This window comes from Columba livia, chromosome 3 (genome assembly GCF_036013475.1).
Source record: "Columba livia isolate bColLiv1 breed racing homer chromosome 3, bColLiv1.pat.W.v2, whole genome shotgun sequence".
NCBI lineage: Eukaryota > Metazoa > Chordata > Aves > Columbiformes > Columbidae > Columba > Columba livia.
The window spans coordinates 67339974-67356833 of record NC_088604.1 but is presented as its reverse complement, the minus strand read 5'-3'; the positions used below and the strand labels follow the sequence as shown (position 1 = coordinate 67356833).

Sequence of the window (16860 nt, the reverse complement as noted above, 5' to 3'; positions counted from 1 at the left end):
CCGAGAAGGCATTACAGGAATGGGAAGGGAAGCGGGCTGGCGTTGAGAAAGTGGCTGTTTCCCGCTGCAGAGCCGACATCTCCTCTATCCAGAGAGGGGTGGGGAAAAAAAACCTAAATCCGTGAAGTGAAAGTTTCAAGGCGGATACGTTGAGGCACCACGACTCGAATCGCCGGCAGCGCAGGCAGGGGAAGAGCCGCGCTCCGGCAGCCGCCAGTGCCCGCCCCGGCCCGGCCGGCGCCACCCCCGGGGCGGTGGGCGCTGCCCGGGAGGGCGGGAGCGGGGCGGGGAAAGGCGGCTCCGCGCCACGGCATCTCCCGGCAGGCAGGAGAAGGAGCCTCGGACCGTGAGAAGAGAGTTTGTCCTGCTCGGTGTCATTTAGGACATGCTGGGGACCGTCACGATGGCGGGTAAGGCCGGGCGGCGCCGCTAACGAGTGAGAGTGGTCACTTCTTTCCATTTATCTCTGCTGAGAGCGCCTGGGCGGGGGTGGGAGGGAAGGTGTGCCGGGAGTGCTCCTTCAGCTCTGGAAACTGTTGAAAGGTCGGACTGAAACATTTTTATCACAATGAGAAGTGTGCAAGTGGAGGTGGGTGAAATCTTAAAATTTCTTGTCACCTCAATTGGATATTTGCTGCGGTACTTGTAACACAAGGCTTTTATGAATGTGAAGGTGCTAATTAGGTTTTCCTCTGCAGCACCCGAATAGGACATAGTATCTGAAATTGAGGAACAGAAGGAAAAGCCAGCGACTGTATTGATGTTGCTAGTTTATATTAATCAAGAAATAACGTAGTGAATTATCTTAAGAGCTAAACTTGGTGATAATGAAGGGAATGTAGAAGTGGGCATCACTTGTAAGTTGCAAAAATATTTGCTTGAGAGAAATGAAGCTGTTACTCTATAGCTCTTTTAATTCTAAGTGAAGCAAAATCCAGAGGAGATTAACACCGTGGCAGGGGGTGTCTGTGTGCACATACATGTGTGGCAGCAGAATCCCAGGCTGTGATATCAAAAACCTGCATTGGACTGTGCACATCTTATTTAAGAAAGTAGCGCATGAGCCACAGAAGTGTGAGTGGTCACACCAGAAACAAATTGGGCTTTCTGAAAAGATTGTAGTATGTGGAGGAGCAAAGAACTAAAAGGAAAAAAAAAACCCATTATATTGCATTGCTGGCTTTGCACAAACTTTTGTCCTTTTCTGGGAAACAAAGTGACACTATGAAATTTAAAAACAGCAGAATTTAAAGTTTTTCCTTAAGATAACTAACTTGCATCAGATTTTTCTCTCTCAGATTGATGAGAAATCTTTTTATTTCATTGTATTAGTAATTATTTACTTGCTTTTAGCTACTTGAGCTAGTGAATGAATTAAATGAATAGTGGGGGTTTATGCATGCAAAATATTTTAGCTTTACAATACACATTGACAACAAAGCCTGTAGAAGTCCGTCTCCATTTGGAGCTGACCCTGGGGAGAACTGTACGTGATTTGAATCAGTTAGTAGGGGAGGAGGTATCCTACCGCGGTTTACAATAGGTTTTTCATTAAACTTGATGTTTAATGAGCTTATCACATGCTGAGTCTTTTTCCTCAAGGGTTCTCTATTTTTTTTATTTCCTTTTATTGTTAGTAATTAAAGGTTAAACTGTTTTTCAAAAGTGAGCTCTTTATAGGTTTGCACAGTTTGATCATTTGAAATTTTCCTTATTTAATAATTCGTGTGGAAACTTGGATTTTCACTGCAGCACAGCAGCTTTTATAGTATGTTATGCAAGACCTGCATCTAGCTCTTAGTACAAGTTACCATTTCTTTGAAGGGACAGAGTAGCTCTCCTTATTGGTATGCAGGAGTGTCTGAAGCTACTCTGTGTCTAATTCCTGCAGATGCAGCTACAGCTCCTTTGTGGTGAGTTTGTCTGTGATGTGTATGTTACTCTTTATGCAGTTGTTTTGATAAAGACCGTTTTCAATCTGTGTTTCGTTGTGCATGTCACTAATCATTAGGGCTTCTCAAAAACATGGCAGTGTTTACTGACCTGTATTTACTTATTCTGTCGTTGTTCCTAGTGGAGCAGATTTTTTCTCTCAAATACCTGACTGCTAGCGTTGCTTCTGTCTTATGCTCGGTGAATACATTTTACTTTATAAAGCGGAACCAAGTTACTGAATGTGAGTCATGGACAGCGTGGGTAACCTTGAAATTTCATAAATATTTGTAGCATGCTGGTTTGGTCTCCAAGCAGAACAGCTGGACTGGTTTGAGAGCAGTTTATTATTGTGAGTTCATTTAATGAAGAATCTTCAACTACCAGAACTGTATCTCCAGTGGCTAATGACCCTTCTGGTTTAAAAACAAACAAACCAATTTTGGAAGAGCTTTAATTTTTTTTTTTTTTTAATATTATTTTTAGTGCTCTCAAAACATTTAAATGAAAGAAATAGCTTAAGATCTTGAATGAATGAAATACATGGCTTCCCTTGCTGGAATTTGAGAAGTTGATCTGTAGGCTGGAGTAGACAAGTACAGCTAAAGCAAAATCTTCTAAAAATAAAGCTTTGTGAGGAATGTTATACCATCACAGCGGAAATTATTGTGCTTTAAGTTACTTTCATATGAGGTTATGTACGATATCCTTTTCTGGGGATGTTGCTTTTGCTTTCTTACGGAGTTCAAAGCCATTAAAAATTACAGCCATTTTGCAACTTTTTCCTTTTTTCCATTTTAAAAAATGGACTTTAAAGTATGTGAGGTTTTAAAACTTGACTCTTCAGTTGCCACCCAAGTGCCAGAGAACTGAAGACTGAACTTAATGGTATTTGTTTGTAAAGCTCTGAAAAAACAACATGGTTAGAAAGCTCATGAATTGCATGTATGCACTGTGAAATTTACTATGCAAAAATCTGTGTAAGTCCTCCCTCGTTATTTAATTATTCTGAAAGAACTTCCTCTCCACAATTAACGTGGCAAGTCAGTCCTTAGAAATAACTGAGCGAACAGAATGGGGAAGTACTATGTACTTTCCATGAAAAGAACCATTTGTACACTGAAATGGAAACAGATATCAGGAATTGTAGGGAAAGTAAGGAAGAATTTGTGAAATATATTGTCAAGAAGCAGCAGAGTCACAGACTTTAAACCTTGTAGTTTAAAAAAAATAAAAGAAGTTACAGGGGTAACACCTGGACATACTTCTGTGTTGTTTTGTTACTGCAAAGTGGGTGGTGTGTTTGTTTGATTTATTAAACCCAATCTCCTGAAACTTGTAGTTAAAAGAATTGGATTTGTGGTAAAATGTCCAAATTTTACACTCTGCAGTGAAAACCTAAAAACACAGCTTGCTGCTGCTGCTTTTTTTTTTTTTTAATTGAAAAATATTAAATTTCACTAATAATTCCAAATAGCTACTTTATTCTAAATGAATCTGTTCAGGGCAGCTTTTTCATGTATATTGTAATTTCAAACTGTGTTTTGTTTTTTAATTAGTGCTTCTCCATCCTTATCAGTTTTTAGTGTTTCTTGACTTTGTCTTTAAGGGTTTCTAATAATTGTTGGAAGAATTGTGCAGTTAAGGGAAAATTACACTGAACAAATAAAAGCTTGGTATATTATGGGCACTCAGCTAATTTTTTAAAATTTTCCTTCTCCTGTTGCAGCATCATTTGAGTTTTAGGGCAGTAGGTGTCTTTTTACAAGTCATAGTCATAGCAAATCTAAATACAATGGAGGCAAATGGTTGTCAAATGCTCCTCAGCCCTTATGGCTTTGGCATTCGTCTACACTCTTGCAAACCTACTGAGAATATTGTGTATGTGACTGAAAGCACGATTTGGCCCTAAATACTTCAACATTGAATAAATACAAACAGCACAAAGTCCTCTGGAGCCTTTCGGTGGCCAGTGGAGTTTGTGAGGCAGGCGCTGGGTGTGTGTGACATCCATCTGAGAGATTGAGAATGTAGGGAATTCATGGAAAAAATCCAGCGTCGTGCTGCAAATCCTTAGGGGGAAAAGTCAACCAGCTCCAGATGTTGACATGGTTGACTGCAAGCCCATGAAGTGTGCTGGATTTAACTCTTGCAGTCAGAGTGCCTTTCTTAACCCTCTGGCAACTACCAGGGGAGAAACACGTTTTCACTTCTAGAGACAGACGAGATGGTGGGAACAGTTAATTAAGCTGCAGTGCCAACAGTGTCTATCAGCCTACTGAAAGAGAAGTGTTACTTATTAATTTCATTGTTAATGGGATGGGGGACTGGAATTCAGTCATTCTGAAAATATTAATTTTCCCACATCTGATCAATAAACTTCTGATAAAACAGAAATAAATTCATACTATATTAGTCTATAGTATGAAATTGTGAAATCCTACCTATGAAATTATGAAATCAAGCACTTTTGATTCCCTAAGAGCATCAATCTTGTATGTTTCTCTCAGAAAGAAACAAAACACTTGTAGTTATTAGAACACAAGTAGCACCTTGATTCAATTAAAAATGTTTGAAAGCTTAACGGGTATGTAAGCAGTTAAAATAAAAATTCAGCATTAGTTCTTAACCACAGTGGATTCAAATAGCAAAGTGGATCAATTTTATGACATCACCTTTGATATTTATCACTGCCTCTGGAGATATTTTTATTGTATTGGTTTTCTTGACTAGCACATAGGTAGTGGACTGTAGCCCTCCTCAGGACAGACCTAAAGAAATTGTATTCATAGCAGTGTTTTACTAGATTTTTTTTTTCTGGTAGGCACTTTGAGGTTCTCCCGTGTTTGTTAAAGATGCTTTCAAATTCCATGAATTCATTTAGAAAGTGCTAGTTGTCTTTCAACAATACCTGTGGTAGTGACATGCTACAGTACTCTGAACAATATCTTGTGCAGATAACTTTCAAAGATTTCAAACTGGAGTTATTCATGGTTTGCTTTGCATACAGAAGTGCACTAACAATGTCTGGGCACCGAGAATGCCATTAATAAAACTGTCATTAAAGAATCTGACTGCTAAATATAAAGTTTAGCGAGTATAGTTGGCTTCTCGGGCCTTCTGTTTCTTTTTTGCCCTACTAGATATAGAAATGCTCTTGGGAATATATTTTGTGGAAGTATTACTGGGATATATATTGCACTGCAGGCTTGTCACACAGCAGTGGCAACCTCCTGGCAGCATGCAGGCAAATCTCCAGAATGGCACCTCTTTCCTCAAATGCTGACGAAGGGCATCAGAAAATCAATTTTAAAGTCTCTTCCAGTGATCTAAAGGAGAAAGAAGCAGACAAAGGAGAGACTCAGAGCAACAGCAGCAGGTCACTTATCAGGTGGCATCCAAGCTCTGTGTTACCTTGGGGATGAAATACCTTCTGGACAGGTTAAATGCTTTTTGTTGTGGAACTGAAGGGGTGGTGCCTGTACTAAGTCTACAAGTATACCCACTGTGTGCTATGAGAGAGCGATGGAAGTGTGACGTGTAGTATAGTTGCAGCTTTTCAGACTGGTATTAAGTATGTGTTCAGTCAATATTTTTCATAGTTTTCCCTTTTGTGATTTATTCAATGATGTATTGCAAGGTAGCATGTTTGCTGGGCTCACAAGGAAGATCTAATTACTGTCAGCCTGATTTAACTGTTTTGAAAGCTCATCACTGTGCCTCTGAATCCTGTGTTTTCTATTTTTATGATTGCATTTGCTTTCTTAATACATACCCATAGCTGCAGATTTTGTAATATGTATTCAGCTCTTTTCACCTGCAAAGCCTTTTAGTGTTATGGAGTCTTTGTCTTTGAGTATTAAGAACACATCAGTTTATAACTAGAATAAGCAAAAATCCTTTGAATGCCTATCATGAATATGGAGAGGTGTCTTTAGATGCTAGTTTTACACCTTATCTCTCACTTTGGAAATAGAATACCTGTATCAATCCCCACTTACAGTAATTCTGCTTACTTGTAAACCCCCAAAATTCCTCTTAAACACTGAATTTGTGTTCTAGGAATTAAAAGAAAATGCAGCCTCAAATGCCACTCTATATTTTTTTTTTTTTTTAAATCCTGGCATTTTCAAAATGGTAAGCATGCTCCTCCCTTTCTACTCTGCCCTTCTGAGACCACATCTGGAATATTGTGTCCAGTTCTGGGCCCCTCAGTTCAAGAAGGACAGGGAACTGCTGGAGAGGGTCCAGTGCAGGGCAACAAAGATGATTAAGGGAGTGGAACATCTCCCTTATGAAGAAAGGCTGAGGAAGCTGGGGCTCTTTAGCTTGGAGGAGACTGAGGGGTGACCTTATTCATGTTTACAAATATATAAAGGGTGAGTGTCAAGAGGGTGGAGCCAGGCTCTTCTTGGTAACAACCAACAGTAGGACAAAGGGTAGAGGGTTCAAATTTGAACACAAGAGGTTCCACTTAAATTTGAGAAGAAACTTCTTCTCAGTAAGGGTAACAGAGCACTGGAACAGGCTGCCCAGGAGGATTGTGGAGTCTCCTACTCTGGAGACATTCAAAACCCACCTGGACACATTCTTGTGTAGTCTCATCTAGGTGTTCCTGCTCTGGCAGGGGGATTGGACTAGATGATCTTTTGAGGTCCCTTCCAATCCCTAACATTCTGTGACTCTGTGATTCCGTGGTTCTGTGATGCGTTCCCAGGGTCTGTTGTCAAGGGGAAAGGGGCACCCCTAGAGAGCTGTGTCTCTAGCTGCCCAACAGTTGCTTGCAGGGAGTCAGGAGTGTCTTTTGAACTCTTCTCCACTCCTGCTGCCTTCCTGCTTCTGGTCTTTCCCATTTAGATCCAGCATAACTCGCCGGCTTTTAGCTCCAGTTTTTGTTCTGCCTTCGTCTGAGTCGTGTCAGATGGTGATAGATATTTCCATATGTCTAAGGGTAAGCACGGTGGCATTACTGCAGGACTGAGAAAGAATAGAAGGCAGACTTGATAGGCTTGTTTCTATTAGAGGTGCTAAGAAGCCTGGCTCATAAATTGATTTTTATTTAACATTAAATGATCAATTTCATAGCTGGTTCAGCCATAAAAAGACTCGTAGCATAGACAAAGGGAAGAAATGTCACTGTCTTCAGCCAGGAAAAAAAAGAGTTAATAGACTATCTATCTATCTGTCTATCTCTAGATTATATTAAAGTACCTGTTACTAAATAAGTATAAAATATGTGATATGTACCGTAGTGTTTGAAGAAATGTTTCTAACTTTGTGAATTCCCATTAAGCCATGGTAAGCTTTCTGTAAAATTATAGTTTGACAGCTCTTTCTGGACCTAAGAATAAACGAATGCAAATACCAAAGTGGTTCCTTGGCTTTATCCTTGTGTAGTTTTAGTATACAACAGCATAATGTTTGTTTAGTAAGAGTCCCAAAATATTAATAAAATAAGCACATCAGTTTTTATTTGGAAACCATCTTAAAATGAAGAGATAGTTCAAAAGTATTATTGCTGCTTCTAGCTGTGCTTACAATCTTACTTCCCTTTACTGACTAAAGTGTTTTGGCAGTGACTTATTTTTGGTTGTGGAGTGTTCTGGTGTTTGCAAGAGGTATATTACCAATAGAATAATAATCCTGGCTTCTTCAGGAGAATGTCCATTTCTTCTTAGCCCACTCCCTCACAAATTAGTTGCTTTGAACATCTCTGTTTTAAAATGTTAAGGGAGTTGGGATGTTATCAGAGGTCAGACTTTTAATTAGGAATTAACAATTAAAGGACATATTTTTAAACTGTTAGATAAAGGGAAAAATAAAAACCTTTGTTTACGTCAACTGAGAAACAACAATCAGTAGGCTGCTGATAGTGAATATAAACATAATTTGCCCTCTACATAGCTATTAGAAGTCAGTATACTTGTAGATTTAGTTTTGCCTATTCTACGGTTGTGTTTCAGCACTATCTAGAGTGCATTGTCTGTGTGCTTAGGAAGATGCTGTTCTTCTCAAAGGGAACACAGGCAAGCAGAATCAAGGAAGTGTCTGGGCTGGAAGGGACCTGGAGATCAGGTGGTCCAGCCCCTGTGCAAAGCGAGGCCAGCTGCAGAGTAAGATCCAACTTAAAAGATGGATCAAATACAAAAGGAGTCACTTTGGGGAATTCGGTGATGCATGTACTTTTAGAAAGCAGTGTCCACCATGCCTTTAGGCATCAAAGCAGCACCTGTACACTTAAAAGAAAGGGGCTGTGCCTTCTTGAAAGGTGTTGCTGTTTAACATTTATCATTATTATTTATTTTGTCATCTTCACATTCTAACAAGATTGGTCAGAGAGAAGAGCACGCTTACTCATGTGCTTGCACTTTCACCTATTGCACAAAATCAAGGGTCAAGAACAATGTTAAACTGAAATCCAGGCAGTATCCAAGCCCAAGAATCTTTTGGAGTCTTGAACGTGTCATAGATTTTATGGGGGGTTTAATGTAGACGCCAGTCTGTGAACTTAGGCAACTTGTGGCCAGAGGGAGCGATAATATTAATACCTAAATTGTCCCAGCAAGACTGCCAGTGTCCTGAAGGTAGAACTCTCAAGGTAGAACAGTGCTCTCAAGGTAGAACAGTGCTCAAGAATGAGATGACGCAAACACAGACTTAGGAGCAATTGGGGGTAGGATTTTACCTGCCTGCATAGTAACAACCTCATTAATTTTAAGTGATGTGGAATTGCTGTAGATGAGGTTTCTGTCTGTCCATAGTGTGATGTGATGTATGGGAGAATCCCAAGATTTATGATCTTTAAAACAAATATGTTGTAATGTAACTGTTCTGGGGGTTATAAGTTTCCAGAAAAATACAAAATTTCCCAGGGGCATTTTAACATGTTACTGTTCTTTTGTGACAGAGCTGTAGATTAGATTTCTTTTCTGGTCATCATTTTAGATCAACACACTTTTTCCTTTTCCGGAGGTCTCGCTGCATCAGAATACTGAGCTTTGCTTCAGGGATAATTACATACATTGTTCTGTGTATTCTTTGAGTAATTATAGGACAGAATTAATTTTTTTTCTCGCAGATTTTTCCTTTAAAGTAAAAAAGAAAAACCTTACACAACAATCATGACAACAACAAAAGCCCAAACACAAGCCTTCCTCCTGTCCCCCCAACCCCCCAAAAAAAGATGAAAGAAAGGGAATGAGAGAATGTAAGCTCAAAAGGTATATTTGCAAATGAATTTTGGAAAGACCCATACAATGATATGAGGAAGGAAAGGAATTTTGGTAATCTTAGAGCAAAAACTGGTCCTTAAAAAAAATTAATAACAGCACATAGATGAGGCACACAGATAATAGGACACGTCTGTTTTGGAAAGTTTAATAGAAATAAAAAAAAATCAATATGTAATATAACATTAAATTGGGAAGGGAACTGACTATTCTTTTCTTTTTTTAAAAAAACAGTTGGACAGACAGAACATTCCAGTGTAACTCTGAAGGAAGAAGCTGAAACTATGGAGACAAGTCCATCTGCTGCAAGCACCAAGGATGGTGTAGATGCTGAGAAAGACGATGACGAGGATGCTAATACAGTTAAACAGTTGCCATCTTTGGAAGAAGATGCAGAAAACCTTGACCAAGCGTCTGAGCCACAGTCTTATGATCTGGGTTTTAAAAAGGTTTTTAAATTTGTTGGATTCAGATTCACAGTGAAGAAGGAAAAGACAGGGAAATCGGAACCAGTTCAGCTGCTTACCGTAAAAAAAGAAACACAAGTCCTTGAAGGAGCTGGTGATGAAAAAGAAGTCAGCTCAGAAGAAACAGCAATGCCCAAGGATGCACACTGTGCAGAAGACAACACCGAAGACACATTGAAAAATGAACAAACAGAACATGAGTCTCCTAAAACACCAGAAACAAATGAGATTTGTTCTGAGTCAGCTGCCTTAGCCACTGATACTGCATCACCATTGAGAAGATTTTTTACTCAGGGATGGAGTGCATTTAGAAAAAAGAAGAGTTTTAGGAAGCCTAAAGAAGATGAACTACAGTCCCCTACACAAGAAGAGGAGCAAGAAAAAGAGGGGTCAACATTAACAGCTGAAACCAGTGAAAAGGAGGAGAAATCTGAGTTCGAGAAGCAAGATGAAGAAAAGAACATGACAGCAGTAACTACTGAAGTGCATGAGACGGAGCAAACTGATGGTGAAAAACAGGAATCAGAAAAGACTGTGGCAGTCATAGGAGCTGAAGCATGTGAGAAGGAAGAGTTTATCAGGCATAATGAGACGGGACAAAAAGATGATGTAGCAGCAGCAGTTGCTAAAGAAAGCGCGATGGAGAAAAAAGCTGAAGAAGGTGGTCAAGAAGGGAACCTGGTGGAAGTCTCAGAAGATCTTGGTCAAAAGGAAGAAAAAACTGAAGAAGGAGGGAAAGAAAGTGAGGTGACAGAGAAACCACTAAAAACAAAGTCAGTGGTACCTGTTATCACTGATAGTGTGAATGGAGAATTGAAAACGTTCTCTGAAGTACTACCTGTGGGAGAAAAACCGGAGTCAACTGGAGTCAAGTGTGAAACAGAGGACAGAAATGAAATAGCCTCTGAAGAGAAACTTGAAGCAGGATCTTTGGCTATTGAAATTTCTAGTGAACAGCTCAAAAAATCTGAAGAAGGAGAAGGAAATAAACCTTCTCCACTGGGGAAAGAAACTTGTGATGAAAAAGCAGAGGAAGCAGAATTGAAAATTTCACCCACATCAGAAGACATAACTGGAAAGTTAGACACACAAGGAGAAGCTCAAGATAGAACCACAGAGAAGAAAGCAAGCAAAGAGCATGAGACAAAACTGACTCTGGATGCTCCTGCGTTGAAGTCCTTTTCTACTTCTGAATGTTCTGTTGACGCGGAGGATGATCAACGGACAATTAAACCCATTGATGAAGGTCTGCAGGGAAAAACTGGCATAGTTCTGACTGATACTGTCAAACCAGATGAAATAACCACAGAAATAACTCCTGAAGAGGCAGCTGGAAAGAGGCCTCCAGAAGGTATCATAAATGAAGCTGAACTGTTGTCTTCTCAAGAAAAAACTAGACCACAAGGCAGCCCTTTAAAGAAACTCTTTACAGGGACTGGATTAAAAAAACTGTCTGGGAAGAAACAAAAAGGCAAAAGAGAAGAATCTAAGTTAGGGGAACAGGGTGAACCAATTCAACACTTATCAGATTCCCCGGATAGCCCAGAGGAACAGAAGGGGGAGAGTTCTGCTTCTTCTCCTGATGAGATGAATGAAATTCCTTCTTTGGAAAAATCTGCAGATGGAATGCAAGTCACTGAAAATGAAGAAGCTTCAACCTCGGATGTGGAGCGGAAAAGAGAAAGTGTTACAGCCTGGGCATCATTTAAAAAGATGGTGACTCCCAAGAAACGTGTCAGAAGACCTTCTGAAAGTGATAAAGAAGAAGAAATTGATAAGACAAAGGATGCTGCAGTGTCTGCAACTGAAAATGCTGTTGATGAAAAGCAGGGAGAATTCAAAGAAAATGGGATGGACCAGAAACCAGAGAAAGCCACGGAAGAGCCCAAAAGAAAGGTTGACACCTCTGTGTCCTGGGAAGCTTTTATATGTGTAGGTTCTTCAAAGAAAAGAGCCAGGAGAAAATCATCATCATCTGATGAAGAAACTGAACATAAACTTGCTCAAGAAAGCCAAAAAGTGGAAGAGCCTGGACAGACCAAAGAAACGGTAACAGATGCAATTCTTACTAGCTCTCAGGAGAGTGATCAAGGACAAGGGAATTCTTCCCCAGAACAAGCCGGAAGCCCATCTGAAGGTGAAGGTATTTCAACATGGGAATCCTTTAAAAGGTTAGTCACTCCAAGAAGGAAATCCAAAACCAGAATGGAAGAGAGGACTGAAGACTCTGTGGTGGGATCCAGCCTGGAGCATTCAACATCAGATGGTGAGCCTGGAAAAGATGAATCGTGGGTTCCATTTAGAAAACTGATGCCTAGGCGTAGGAAGAAAAAGTCAGATGGGAAGCCAGAACCAAATAATCTTAAACAAACAAGAGAAGACATGGCAGAAACAGCTGAAGAAGATTCAGATATTCCAGCTGTTGTTCCTTTATCTGAATATGAAGCAGCAGAGCAGGAAAAAATGGAAGCCCAACAAACAAAAGATGCTGAAGTGATGAGAGAACGAACCTCAGAGGAAGAGAGAGCCGAAAAATTAGAGGAGAGCCTGAGAATTGAACAAGGACATGAAGGACTGGTGCACGTGGTTACTGTTACCGTTGTGGAAGGGGAAAGGGCAGTCAGCAGTATTGAAGAAAGGTCACCATCCTGGATATCTGCTGCTCTGACAGAGTGCATTGAGCAGGCAAAAGAAGAGGAAGAGAAGGAAACTGAGATAACATTTGAATCAGATGTTCTTGTGGAAGAAGCAGTGGTAGCTGCTAAGACAGAGCCAGAGATGAGAAAGGATCAAAGTGACGACACCACAGCAAGTGAGCTAGAGCTAACCTCCGAAGCAGTGACAGCTCTGGAAGAGACAGCAGAAGCTTCCTGTGCTGAAGGAACAATGGAAGTATCCTTTGCTGAGGAGACAACTGAGATGGTTTCTGCTGTTTCACAGTTGTTAGAAACCCCAGATACTACAGAGGAGGTTACACCTGTACAAGAAGTAGAGGCCACTGAACAAAATCTAAAAGAGTTAGACAAACAAACACAGAAAGTTCTTCAGGAAGTTGCTGAAAGAGTAAAGTCAGCAGATGCAGCCCAGCTGGTTAGTGAAAGAACCATGACAAAAACTGTAATTACAACAGTGGAAGGAATTGAGTCAGAAGTGAAAGATGATGCTAAAGATGGGCAAGTTGTAGGCCAGGCAACTGTTTTGCTTGACCAGTCCTTAAAAACAGAAGAACATAAAGATGACCTCCAGGCACTGGGAAGTGCAGGGAGCATTCAGGATCAAACTGGACTTGAAGGGAGTGTCCTACCAGAAGCTTCTGAGAGAATTGAACTATCTGCTTCAACAAAAGAAAGCACAGAAGGATGTGAAAATGTAGATGTATCAAGAGATGAAAGCCAGTGTCAGACATGTGAGGAACCAGTTGTAGACGACCATGAAGAAATATCAGAAGCTCAGAGAACAGTAGAGGAACCTTCATCAGAAGACAGAGACCCTCAGATTGTCAAAGCAGTCACTCCTGAAGAAGAGCCATTTCCAAAACAGGAGGCTTCAGAACAAGAAAAACTACCCATAACGGATTTTGCAGTAGATGAGACAAGAGATGAATGTATTCCAGACGTGCACACTGCAGTAAGTATTGCATATAACACCAAGGTTCACCTGTCAAAGGAAAAAATCCGCTAGCATTAGCTATTATACTTACTTTAGAACGAGTGTCACGGAGGCACCCCAGAGTCAGTTTCAGGCAGACAACAGAGTCCAAAACAGACTTCATTCTGGACGGAAAAGTGCAGCAAATAAGCCAATTAGAAATGGGGTTTATACAATTAGTTAGCACTCTGGTAACATAAAATACAGGTTTGTGTATCAGTTGAGGAGATTATTTGGGGTACAGCAAAATAAGAATAATGGAGATCCGCAGTGTGCATGCACGCACTCACCAGAAACAAAGCCAGAGCCATCTGACTCCAGGATACTACACTTGCTTATTCAGCAAGGAATTATTCAAGGATATCACTCACCCAGATGAGGAGGTGAGGTGCTCCCTTTCCCAGGAAGTTACCTTAGACGGCATCCCAGTCTAAGGGGAGGGCTTCTTGGCTTCAGATGACCTGTGGCTCCAAGAACACAAAAAGGGGATCCTCAGCGGGCACCCTGTTTTATAGTCTGATCAGATCTGGCTGTGGGCATTCCAGAAGCTTCTTGGCTTCTCTGCACCCCGCTACTTTGGCTGTGGGCGCCCCAGAAGCTTCCCAGCTTCTCTGCACCCCCCCTCCTCTCCTAACGACCCTGGCCAATGGACTCAGGGGTCTCACAAAAGAGCCATTAACTGCCCCATTGAAGGAGAGGGGGATGTGCATGCAACTGCCACATCAGTTCTCAGAGGGGAGGTGGGGAGTGCATCTGCCACAACCAGATAGTAGCAATATTACTGTCAGAGTCCTTCTTTGTGCAGCCTGAGGCAACTGAAGTTTGTTTCCAGTAAGACAGCCACACAGATGTCTATAAGCAGCAGCCACTGAGGCTTGTATGCAGACTGAGGTGGATGCAATTCCTGCAGAAATGGGTGGGAGATGGTTTGTGGGGATCAGAAGGTGCTGCAACAATTGCAATGAGGGCTCCTGCACAGCACAGTGTGACTAAAGATATATGAGCACGTGTGATACATGTGATCTATATGGTACCATACATAGCAGGTGGTTCAGTCATAGGCAGAGGTACAATTGTAGCCGAGGTACTTCTACAAAGCGGGGGAAATAAATGACCCCACTATCTTAAGTTTTAAATGTGTGGAAGTTCTTGCGGCTGATGTGTCCCTACCTTCCTCTGTACCTCCCCACCATCTTGCTGGCTTAGTCTTTGTTTCAAGTGCTATCAGTTGTCCCTTGCTCTAGGCTCCCCTTTGTTTAATGAGTTGTGTGTCCTGAGAAACTGAACATGAGCTGGAATCTCGGTGACCCACTGATTGCAGTGTCATCACCTGGTGCTCTTCCCATAACCATACTCCTTTTTGTTTCTTCTGGTGCTTTTTCACCCAGAACACTTCTGGTCACTCCCTGTTCCTACCCTTTATCACATGTCTGTTGCAATTCTCCACAGGTGCAGGACAAGATGGAGGATGAAACCTCTACCTTGGGGCTTCCACCTGAAGAGCCTGTGCAGCTTGAAGGACAGGACAAAACCCTCATGATGGGACCAGAATGCACAGAAGCAGCTGTCACTGTGGTCCCCATGAAACCTGAAAGACAAGATGAAATTCCTGACTTAGACTCCCAAGAGCAAACTTGTACCAAAGGAGCTCCTGGCAAGGCACCTGCCCAGATAGAGGAAAAAGAAGATGATACTGTGCTCCTTGGAGAAGAAAGCACAAAAGTTGCTGTTACTGAGGTTCCTCTGCAGAACGAAGTAAAAACCTTTGCCCTTCCTTCAGAAACAACTGGCTCAGAGGCAGCTGCAGATGCTGAGCAGAATGTGAGGGATGGGGATGGCAGGCAGATTAAAGCAAAAGATCCTGTGCCCTTCGTTGAGCCCCAGTGCAGAGAAAAAACAACTGAAATCCCCTCCCAGAGTGATGAAACTGAGGGTGGGAAAATGGAAGATGCTGTGCCCAAACCTGAAACACACTTAGAGAGGGGTACCCCTGTCACTGAGGCTCCCCTGCAGATCGAAGCAGACAGTGTATCTAATGTATCAGCACGCCCAGATCTCCCTGAAAATGGAAGCACCATCCTCACTGACACAATTCCTAAGAAATGTGAAACACTAAGCAGCTTAGCTGAAGAAGAGACTGTAGAAAAAGAAGAAAAACTTCTAGAAACCTCCACCTGTCAAGACTTTCAGAAAGAAGATAACAAAAATGAGCACTTGATGGAAAGAGCCAAAGAAGTATTTGAATCCGGAAAAGGGGAGGCTGTGAGAGGTGCTGAATGTTCAAGTGCTGTCCAGCAAGAGGTTTTAACTGTGCAAGAGGAAGGCTCTGACTCAACCTTCCCACAAGCTAAAAGCTTGGAGGCTCTCACTGTGCCTGTGCCTGCAGCAGCTGCAGCAGATGAAGAGCACATCATGGCAGAATCTGTGACACCCGCAGACACAACATCTGAAACTGTACAGCCCTTGGCAACCACAGCAGAACAGATGGCTTCAGAAGGGGTCCCAGTTGCTGCTGTTGACTTTTCAGGCTGTGGGACTGCAGAGCTTGGTAGTGCAGGAACACCTGAGCCTCAAGTATCTCCCACTTCTATGAATGGATTGTTAGAGGAGCAAGAGAGGCCCCAGAGTACAGAGCAACCCAAACAAAATGGTATTCCTTTAATTCACAGTCTGTCTCTCACCCACACGGAATTTGAGAAGGACATTGTTCAGTCTGCGAGTATAGAGTCCCAGAGCACTAAAATTGTATCAAACGCCATTGAGACAGCTGTTCAGAAACTTGCAGAAACAGAAAAGCCAGCTGCCTTTGAGCCACAGCAGTGCATTAAGTCCACAGGGAAAAGCCCATCAGATACACCTGAGCTGCTGGAAAGTACGCAGGTGGATCATCAGCTTCCAGAAGGCAAGGAAGAGATATGGAATAATGGACAAGAGCTCCAGCAATCACAAATAGTGAAAACTGCTACAGTAACAGAGTCTGCAGAAATTCATGCACCTGTAGAAAAGACAAAAGACATGCTGTTAACTTCGGAGGTGCTGGAAGATGGACCAAATCAGAATTCTTTAACAATTATGACTAGCCCTGAAGACATTTCGACGGAAAGTGAGGGACTTCAGAAATCAACACTAGAACTAAGTACTTCAGAAAATTTGACCAAAGACCCCATAGACATACACCCACCTAAATTAAGGGAAAAAGAAGTTGGATGGATTATGGAAATTACAGACAAACATACAGGTCAGCAAATGTGCAGAGAAAGCGAGGAAGAACAACATCCTCTCCCAGTGGAAGATGGAAAAAAACAGAAATGGGAGGATGATAATTGCCAAGAAGCAACATCTTGTGATAGTCCACAAAGTCAGAACTCAGTGGCTCCTGAGGCCTTGAATGTAAGTAGCATTTTCAGTCAGCAATTTTTTTTTTTTTTTCAAAATAATTTTTGGAGTCTGTAAAACTGGTATGTGTGGTTTCTGGTTGTTCTGTTGTTTTTTTTTTTTTATCCTGGTGAAAGGCAACTGCTCCCCAGTTTAATCAACAGGCCACAGATATACATATATATGTGTATATATATATTTTTTTTAAT

General features: G+C 41.5%; 1 protein-coding gene and 1 long non-coding RNA gene across 6 annotated transcripts in view; one reads left to right on the top strand and one right to left on the bottom strand.

Moving 5' to 3' along the window:
* Nucleotides 1-16860, top strand: part of AKAP12 (A-kinase anchoring protein 12) — a 31948-nt gene that overhangs the window by 12004 nt on the left and 3084 nt on the right. For 2 of the 5 annotated variants that reach the window (XM_065057407.1, XM_021294847.2), the window contains exons 3-4: nt 9396-13255; nt 14726-16666. In XM_065057407.1, the coding sequence (XP_064913479.1) occupies nt 9396-13255; nt 14726-16666 (5801 nt within the window). Of the gene's footprint in view, nt 1-251; nt 590-1555; nt 1914-9395; nt 13256-14725; nt 16667-16860 lie in introns of those variants that run through there. The other 3 variants (XM_005507643.3, XM_065057410.1, XM_065057409.1) reach the window with 3 other exon arrangements.
* On the bottom strand, nt 10340-14726 carry LOC110362781 (uncharacterized). The gene is made up of 2 exons (XR_002420411.2): nt 13648-14726; nt 10340-13401 (listed from the first exon to the last, which is right to left on the bottom strand). It is a non-coding gene; the product is annotated as an uncharacterized LOC110362781 (long non-coding RNA).